General features: G+C 32.3%; 1 protein-coding gene across 1 annotated transcript in view; it reads left to right on the top strand.

Moving 5' to 3' along the window:
• LOC105623697 overlaps positions 1–7,755 on the top strand; it is a 16,455-nt gene extending 8,700 nt beyond the window's left edge. Inside the window, exons 10-16 of the mRNA XM_012205078.1 lie at positions 671–707; positions 2,020–2,162; positions 5,380–5,712; positions 6,272–6,277; positions 6,385–6,819; positions 7,097–7,570; positions 7,684–7,755. Coding sequence (XP_012060468.1) covers positions 671–707; positions 2,020–2,162; positions 5,380–5,712; positions 6,272–6,277; positions 6,385–6,819; positions 7,097–7,570; positions 7,684–7,755 — 1,500 coding nt within the window. The remainder of the gene's footprint in view (positions 1–670; positions 708–2,019; positions 2,163–5,379; positions 5,713–6,271; positions 6,278–6,384; positions 6,820–7,096; positions 7,571–7,683) is intronic.
• Positions 7,756–9,542: the final 1,787 nt, after the last annotated feature.

Below are 9,542 nucleotides of genomic sequence, written 5' to 3'. Positions count from 1 at the left end.
TATTAATAAATAATAACTATAGTACTATACACACACACTACACACACACACACTATATATATATATATATATATATATATATATATATATATATATATATATATTAGATTATTCCGTATCCACAAATAGTGCAATGATAATGAAATGCTTTATATAGGATGATTTTTAATTATATATGCTTCAAGGAAAGAATCTAGAGATTGAAACAAGAAAAAAGTTATATAAACATAATCGTTTAAACTTTGTTTATATACGTATATGTACATATTATATGACATTTTTTCTGATTTAAACTCTAAATTCGTATCTTGAAAATTAATATATAATTAAGAATAACTCATTTTTTTCTGTGCTTTATAAATATAATTGTTGCTTCACAAAAAGAAGAGATTATTAAATTACCGTAGCATTTAATACTTATCTACTATTACTGTACTATTACTATTATTATTATTATTATTACTATATTACTATAATTATTTCTAGACGTAAATAGGGATATGTTAATGTTTATTAGCTTTCTTACATGGCAGTTGCTGCATGGTTAGCACATTCTACAGCTTAAGTGAGATTACATATATCATATTTACGAGATTTAATTGCGAGCGTATTCGTCAAAGTTTTATCTGTGTTTTATCATGCAAAATGCATTGTCTGTTCTATTTTGCAGGATAAGGAAGGAAAGAAAAAGAGCAGAAACAAAGAAGGTATGGTTACATTTTTATCAATATAATTTTTTGTATTTCTTAGTCATTTTATTTATTACTATTATAATGCTAATATAATATTTCTTTTTCTATTGCTTGCTCGGATATATAAATTCGACATCTGCTTCTAATCATTGTTTGGTAGGTACTCTTTATATGCATATACATGCATATAGATATTTATACATATGTGCGAATGTGTCTATACATACATATACAATAGAACATGCATATACAATAGAATTTATCTACATTCTCCATTTCAAATTTTGTAAAAATGGAGTATTCCATTCCAAATACAAGTTCGTAACTAATTCTTATCCATATTATGGCGTCACATCAGTTCGGATAATAAGAGCGACGAGATACGACTTCAGTTTTCAGAACGTTAGTTCCTATCATCGAAATAACTAATAAGTATTAGTATAGAGACAGTTAGTGAGTCTTTGTATTATTTGAACCGCTCTATTATCGAAATTGTCTAGTTTTTCGACATGTTCGGATAAACAAAATTTTAACTATGTATATATGTACACACACCCACATACATAAAATTATATAACACAGTTAGAGTAATTATGTAATTAGAGTACATATTGTTATACTATTACTGTAATTATTAGAAATAATTATAATTCAAAATTAATTATTTGATACAATATTACTTGTCGCTTTTATATAGTATTTCTTGATAATCCAATGTTTCTATCTTATTTATGTGTAACAATGCTTTCATACGCGTGATATGTTTTATCAAGATATATCTCTAAATTTATTATGTGTACCTATAGATCACATTCAGAGATTTGAGATGTTCTGATATTTACATTTCTCTATTTGTATTCCTCGATAAAACCACCAATTATTGATAAGCGGTATTGAAGAGTTTCACAAGTGTCATAATCTTTCAAAGTGATGTAGTTGTGCATTTTGAACGTATACATCGTTTGTCGTACTTATATGTATCGTAAATTAAATAAATTTAATAAAAAATAAAATAAATTAAATACGATATAATTTTATATTAATAATAACAGAAATGAAAAAAAATTGAAGTAGTCGCGAGAATAGCAAGATTATAAAAATTTTATAATTTTATTGAATCATAAAATTATATTTTTATGCAATATGAAGATATTAATTGAAGATTCAAACAAAATAGAACAAGAGGATCCATTATTGGATACTATAATCATGTCGTCTGTTAAACTACCTCTATGTTCTTCCAAGCGCTTAGCCGCTTTTGGCACACTACTTCATGATACACGTGGGCTCAAAAATTCTAAATGGTACGTGTCTGTGCCTCTTTCAGACTTGTTGGATGATCCATCAGTGTTGATTGAAGGTGTCCTGTTCCGCGCGAGGTACTTAGGATCCACGCAATTAGTATGCGAAGGTCAACCGACGAAGTCGACCCGTATGTGTCAAGCAGAAGAAGCCGTTTCCAGAATAAAGGTACATATGTGTACGAAATATTTCTTTTTATTTTTATCTCAGAATTGAGATATATTTTTCTTGAACTTGATATTATACAAACATCAATTGCCAAAAATGTATATATACGATTATATACAATTATGTGTATATAAAAGCACAATTTCTATATATGTATATATATACATACACGTGTGTGTGTGTGTGTGTGTATATATATATATATGTATATGTATAATACTTATCTCATGTACAAATGGAACGAGTATATGAGGACTTTTTATACAGATTTTTTTTATATATAGATTTTTTTATAAAGAATTTTGCAAAGTATTAAAAAATCAATATAATCAAATATGGAGTAAATCATTAAATGTAATCATTAATATGATGTAATTTATTTGAAAGCCACATGTATTATTTTCTTAGAATGTTTGTTCTTAAAAGCAGTAATTATTAATTAAATGAAGATATCGCGATTTATTTGCTAGATAATGCATCCACGTGATATGTTGTGTTATATTTAGATCAGTAGCACTAAGTTTGGAAAACACATTATATAGATCAAAACAAATATAGTTAGAGTCCATTCGTCGATTAAATGTTTCAATTGTTGATTTTTTAATAATGTTCTATTAAAACAAAAATCGAAATTAGAAAATCTATTAGAGAGTATAAAAAAATTTCAGGGACTATTAGAATTAAACTATGAACAATAATAATGAAATTAGCAGCATGCTCTGAATGCTTTATACTATTTTAATTTGCTACTTAAATTGTAGTGAACAACAATGCAATATTCTCATCTGCAATAATGTATATTTCATTGTTAAAGTTTTTAACTTTTTGAGGATTTTCAAAATTGCAATTTTTTTCTTGGTGCAGTCACGAAATATAATCTCTGTAAAATATTGCAAATAACATCTATAATATTTGCAAGGAATTTTCAGATTAGCGTCTCTTTACCAAGTATAAAATATTTTAATATTATATATTATTTTGAAACTATTAATTTACCTCAAATGGTTAAAATGTTGAAATCTTAAGTAAATAAGTTAAACCTGAGAGTTTTCTGTAGGAAAGAGTACTGTTCAAATTGTATTTTAAGACTCGTTTGTACCTCAATTCTATGGATGTATGACAAATATATTGCAAAGGATCATAAATAGTTCACCAAAATACTCTCTTTAGTAAATAGTACAGATACCTACCATATTTCTGTTTACATAATTCATATTTTTATTGGTCTATTAATAATAAGCGACGATGTTTCTTTCTTAATTAGTTTTTTTAATTAGTTTACGATATTTATCAATCTTTTAAGGAAACTGTCAATATTAAGCTGATAAAACAGTAAATTCTTTCCTCCTACTCTTAGGTTCTGCTCATGAGTAATCAAATGTCAGCATTTAGATAAGATAGACCTCTCGTCTCTGTTATCTTGTAATAATTGATTAATAATTTTTATTAGAGGCTTTTGTCGTCGTCTGAGATGACTCTCCCTCATAGAAGTATCTAAATGCTGATTCTGTCTACCTATCTAATAATTAATCTAAATATAACTGTAAATTGGCCGTTGTGCAAAGAGGCCTGAATGTTTCAGTGTAGCGACCCCCTTCCTCACATCACCAACACCACCACCACCTGACCACCGAACACTGTCATCTTCTCAGTGTAACTTTGATGTGATTTCTGTATGTCTGTCAGTCTTTGTTTTTTTCCTTTGCGAATATTTAATTTATATATCTGTTGTCCGCTTGCTATGTCCGCTTTCCTGTAGATTCTTGATCAATTTTATGCACAAAAATCCATATATTCGCGGGAAATATTTATCTACAAAAATCCAGCAAATTATTATACAACTGATCAGTAGAAAGGAAGAAAACTGGGAACGCGAAAAACAATCTAGGTGCAATGTAACAGATGACTCTGTTTGAGACAATTTTAGGGAAATTACAAGAAATTTCATAGAATATTATTCATCATAACTTCAAGCTTTAAAGAGATATGATTATCGAATCGATAGCTCGATGATACTACGATATTCTGACAGTATCCTACAAGATTGAGCGTAATTATTTATATACATATTCATTCATTCAATTTGATTTTTCAAAATATAGATTGCTAAATATTTTTTTATGATATATTATTGTCGCATGAAATGAGATCTTATATAGTTAAGTAGACCCAGATTACAATTCTTTTTTTGTCGCTGCAAGAATATTTTAGTTGCATACTATTCGGGAATCAAGATAGAAATTATATTTTCATGGAATATCCGTTGTGAAAATCTATTATGAAAATATTCTAATTTAAAAAATGATAATATTAAGATTTACAGGAATTATAATATTAATTAATTCTTTGAATAGCGTATGCATGATAATTTGTTTAATTGCAAGGTTGCTAAGCTATGTTCTAATGTAGGCAGTGTAAATAATGACAGAACATTAAGGATGAAGACGTTCCTAGTCTGTTAACATTTTTTGGCGATTATAATATATAATTAAATTATGTTATATCGATATAGCTTTTTAATAAAACCGTATTAAAACTCATGCTTACATCATACTTTTAAATAACGCTAACAAAAGAACTTTACTTATGCGTGCATCTTTATATTTGTTTGAAAAGATACTTTGAATCGAAATTAATTATGATTACGGAAAATAATAATTCTATGTGTGATCAACTGCTTGTATTTCTCTTTGATTGTTCATTTTCAAGATGACAAAATAAGATAAATCGATTGATTGAAAAAAAACTTGAATGCTCATCGCATTAACAAAGCCTTACCGCTTCGAGTTCTGAGTTGCTAGACACCTAGAGACGCAGCATCGCTATTAATACGTTCTTGAATTACAATTGCAACGAATCCGCGTGTGCTTGTCCATTGAATTTACCATTTTTGTAACATAACATAATGCTTGCACGTTGCACAGCTTCCAGACACCATGAGCTTGTCCGAAAGCAAAATTGCATAATAAAGATCGCATCGTGTGCAGAAGTGTATGCTACCGGACTAATGCATTTATATGTGTGAATGACTCGATCCGGCATACGATAGAAGACACAAGCATGACACTGTGCATAAGAGAAAAGTAAAGCCGTTGATATAGCAACTCAAGAACTCATGAACATTGGCTCTTTTGCCTCTCGTTCTGTCGGTGGTGCGTGGCAATGTGACTAGCAGAGCCTTTGTTTGTTTGTTTGTTTGGCGCGTACATAACGGAAGGATGATGGGCCAGTGCCGATGCAGGCAACACTCTTAAACTATGGGGGGCAGCATGGGTATGGTCGCTGCAGCATTGCCTCGCAAGGAAGCCTAGAGGAGGACGAATGCGACTCGAGCGAAGAACTTATAGGAAGCGCTTCTGGTGGGGGCCAGTCCGAGTCACAAGCGCTTGGGGCCCAGCCAAAACTGGCCCCGATCAGTGGCTGCTTGGGGCCCACAACCGTTTTCAGACTACAGTTTCTTGGGTCGGTGGAGGTGGAAGAGGAAGGGGGACGTAAACGGCGTAAGCGCCTTAAGAACCACATGGTGGAGGAGGCTGTGACAAAAATAAAGGTCCGCCCTCATTGCCCTTCATCCCAGTGAACCCTCTTCGCTTAAATCCGATCGACTGCCCTTTGACTCTTACAAGAGCAGTCGTTCGACCGTTTCATCCCTCTATTGATTTTATATAATACCTATAAGGGTCAAATCTTCTTACGGCCATTTCATCTTACAACTTGAACCTTTTTATGAATTTTATTTTATTTAGCCACAAAAACCCACAGCAATTTCCCATAATGCACTTTTCAGTTACAAAACTCGTATTACCTACGTATAATGCACATTCTTCATAAATCATAGTGACGAGTCTCTTGCAAGTTAAATGTTGCGTCAAAGTTAGGCGACTTTTAACTCTCAAACTCTCAGGTTTGTGATAGCGCCGTTAATGATTATGCTCAACTTTATACAGTTTACATTATCTTGCATTTATTTACGTTATTTTACTAGCGTTATTTTACTAGCAGTTAAGCGTTGTATTGTGTTGTTTAAAACACTAATATTATACGTATATATTTATAACTAATTACTTGTTTATCTCTACTTTGTCATACATGCTGCTTCCTTATGATAGGCGCTGGTACGTATATTCTGTGAAATACATATAAAATATATATAAAATGCAGAAATCCGTAATAATGTAATAGTTTTCTAAAAAGGATGTATATGTGTGTTGTATTTATTCAGGCACCGGACGGTGATACTCAGCCAAGCACGGAGGTAGATCTGTTTATCTCAACGGAGAAGATCATGGTTCTTAACACCGATCTGAAGGAGATCATGATGGATCATGCGTTACGTACGATTTCATACATAGCGGATATCGGTGATCTAGTAGTGCTAATGGCACGGCGACGTTTCGTGCCGCACGAAATGGAAGAAGTACCAAAAATCAATCGAACTCCAAAGATGATATGTCACGTTTTTGAAAGTGAGGAGGCTCAATTTATAGCACAAAGTATTGGACAAGCATTCCAAGTAGCTTACATGGAGTTCCTAAAAGCAAATGGGATAGAGGATCATAGCTTTGTTAAGGAAATGGATTACCAAGAGGTGCTCAATTCGCAGGAGATATTCGGCGACGAGCTGCAGATGTTCGCAAAGAAAGAGATGCAGAAAGAGGTAATTTTTTTGAAATATGATTGTATTATCCTTTCCATTTCAATTCGAAAAGAATAACTAATAATGTCTACAGTACATAGCGGCCCAGAGAAGCTGTACAAGAAAGATACTTTCTTGTCGACTAGCCGCGAACTTGTTGGAAGTATCAGTTTCTCATGAATTCTCCAAATTGAATTAATTTTCCCAACTTCCAAGAGATGTAAAATGTTAATTATCGCGATCGACTTAAAGAAAATTTCATAATTGTAATAGAGTAAAGAATATCTCTACTTTGCAGGTAGTGGTACCGAAAGCAAAGGGAGAGATCCTCGGTGTTGTGATCGTTGAGTCCGGATGGGGCTCGATGCTGCCAACCGTAGTCATAGCAAATTTGGCACCGGCCGGTGCCGCCGCACGTTGCGGTCAACTTAACATCGGCGATCAGATAATAGCGATTAACGGCGTATCGTTAGTTGGCTTGCCTTTGTCCACGTGTCAGACTTACATAAAAAATTCAAAGAATCAAACGGTCGTCAAGCTAACTGTCGTGCCGTGTGCACCTGTAGTCGAAGTGAAAATCAAGAGACCCGATACGAAATATCAATTAGGATTTAGTGTACAGAACGGAGTGATATGTAGTCTATTGAGAGGTGGTATCGCCGAGCGGGGCGGAGTACGAGTGGGCCATAGGATAATTGAAATCAATAATCAGAGTGTTGTTGCTGTACCGCACGAAAAGATTGTTAATCTTCTGGCTACGTCAGTGGGAGAGGTATGTAAACGCGTAAAACTGAAATATGGCTTTTAATGTGTGTTTTTTATTTGAAAGAACAATATTAGAAATTATGATTAAATGTATAAGAATAAAAGGATTTTTTTTTCTAGATTTTGATGAAAACAATGCCCACATCGATGTTTAGGCTGTTGACCGGCCAAGAGTCTCCGGTGTACATATAAAAAGCGTTCAGTTGCCTGGCTGATGCGTAGTGAACAGACAATACATCCACCATCCACTACCATACTATCCGCTACCTTTATTGTACAGGTTATTCTATGCAAATCGCTTTGTGTTTTCGATTCTTATGGGACGATTCGATACATTCACCAGCTCCTGCTTAGTAAACGAGACCTACATAGGTACGTCGCAGAAACGTTACTAAATATCTACTCAAGCATAATTTATATGATTATCAATTATTGTAAGAGATATACGTATAGTACTTATTAATGAGATTCTCTATAACACATATGTTCCCTGAAATCTTGCGAGCTATTGTTTCAATAACGTCAGTGCATTACGTCAATGCTATTGATTTATCGTCTAAGCGGTGTAAAAATTATGGCGAAATTGCCGCAATTAGGCGATCAGGCATTTGATTTGTTACGAGTCTAGCGAAACGATAGGGGAAAAAATATTGATTTTCAGTACACAACAAGTGGATGTTACAGAGAATCGCATTATTCGCGCCAAGAAAGATAGGTGATGCAAATGAAGCAGTTGCACATGATTATAAATAGCACAAAGCTCTTTACCAACAGCTGGAGCAGGGCTGGAACTGTATATTACGTAGTTTAATGACGTAGTAATATTTATAAAAAGGATCTCCCTCTATCTCTCATGGAGATACTTTAAGCTAAAGCGTTTATTTAATCTTTTTTATCTTTAAGGCCGGCGAATACTTGCGGCGCGATGCCCGAATATATTAATTTGTACTAAAATTATTATCTACCGTAGTAACTTCGGACGCGTAAATCTCGTGATAAATAACGCCATAGTAATTATATAGAAGAGCACAGTAACGTATTCTGTACGAGAGGAATTTTTTAAACGAGTAAATTATAATACGTTTTGCAATATACATTTAGCTGATTTTCGGTAAAAGATATAATAATTGCGTATCATTGAATACACGAAAATGTCATTGGACAAAAATGTTGATTCAACATCATGTATGCCTACATATCGCTTTATCGATGCCTATATTCTGTAGTATAATACTCATTTGTATCAAAGATAAAATTGTAATGCAGCACGTTTTTACAGCGCGATATTATTTTTCAGAGGAATGTTTAAAAATTCTTCATTATGCTTTATAAACGATTATCTAAATTGCGGATTTAAACTTTAAATATTTATTAGGAAATTGTACACTTACGGATATCATAATATTTAGCAAATAACACTTAAAAACCTTTTTTCATTTTCTCGCCAGTTATCGGTCGTAAAAAAATAGGCAATTAAAAAAGTTTTAAGTTTTATTTGCTTTAAACATTACGATATCCGAAAGTGCACGATTTCCTAATAATTTTTTTTTTTTTTTTTTTTTGTAAAAAAAATATGTGCGTGTATGTGTGTATGAGGTGTGCGTGTGAGATTTAATTCTTATTTCTTGTGGATGATAATCAACTGTAAAAGCTTGCAAAAGTCATCTTGTTCCCAGTATGCTACATTAATCGTTCGCTTTTTCGATCACATGTTGATAAATGTTGAGAAATGGCTGTGTATTTAAGAGATCTAATCTAGATTTTATAGTCATAAGATCACACTCGATGTAGGCACTTTAGAGTAGATGCCTTTAAACTTTTCAACACTTTACGTCCTCTAGATTTCTCTTGATATTTTATAAATTTCCTACTTATTTTAATAGAGATTCAATATCATCTTCATCGAATTCTTAACTTTAATTATAAATCTTTAACTTAAAAAANATANATATATATTATTTATTATTATTATTATTATT

Source organism: Atta cephalotes (genome assembly GCF_000143395.1).
Source record: "Atta cephalotes unplaced genomic scaffold scaffold00062, whole genome shotgun sequence".
NCBI classification, from domain to species: domain Eukaryota; kingdom Metazoa; phylum Arthropoda; class Insecta; order Hymenoptera; family Formicidae; genus Atta; species Atta cephalotes.
This window is presented reverse-complemented; position numbering and strand designations above follow the sequence as displayed.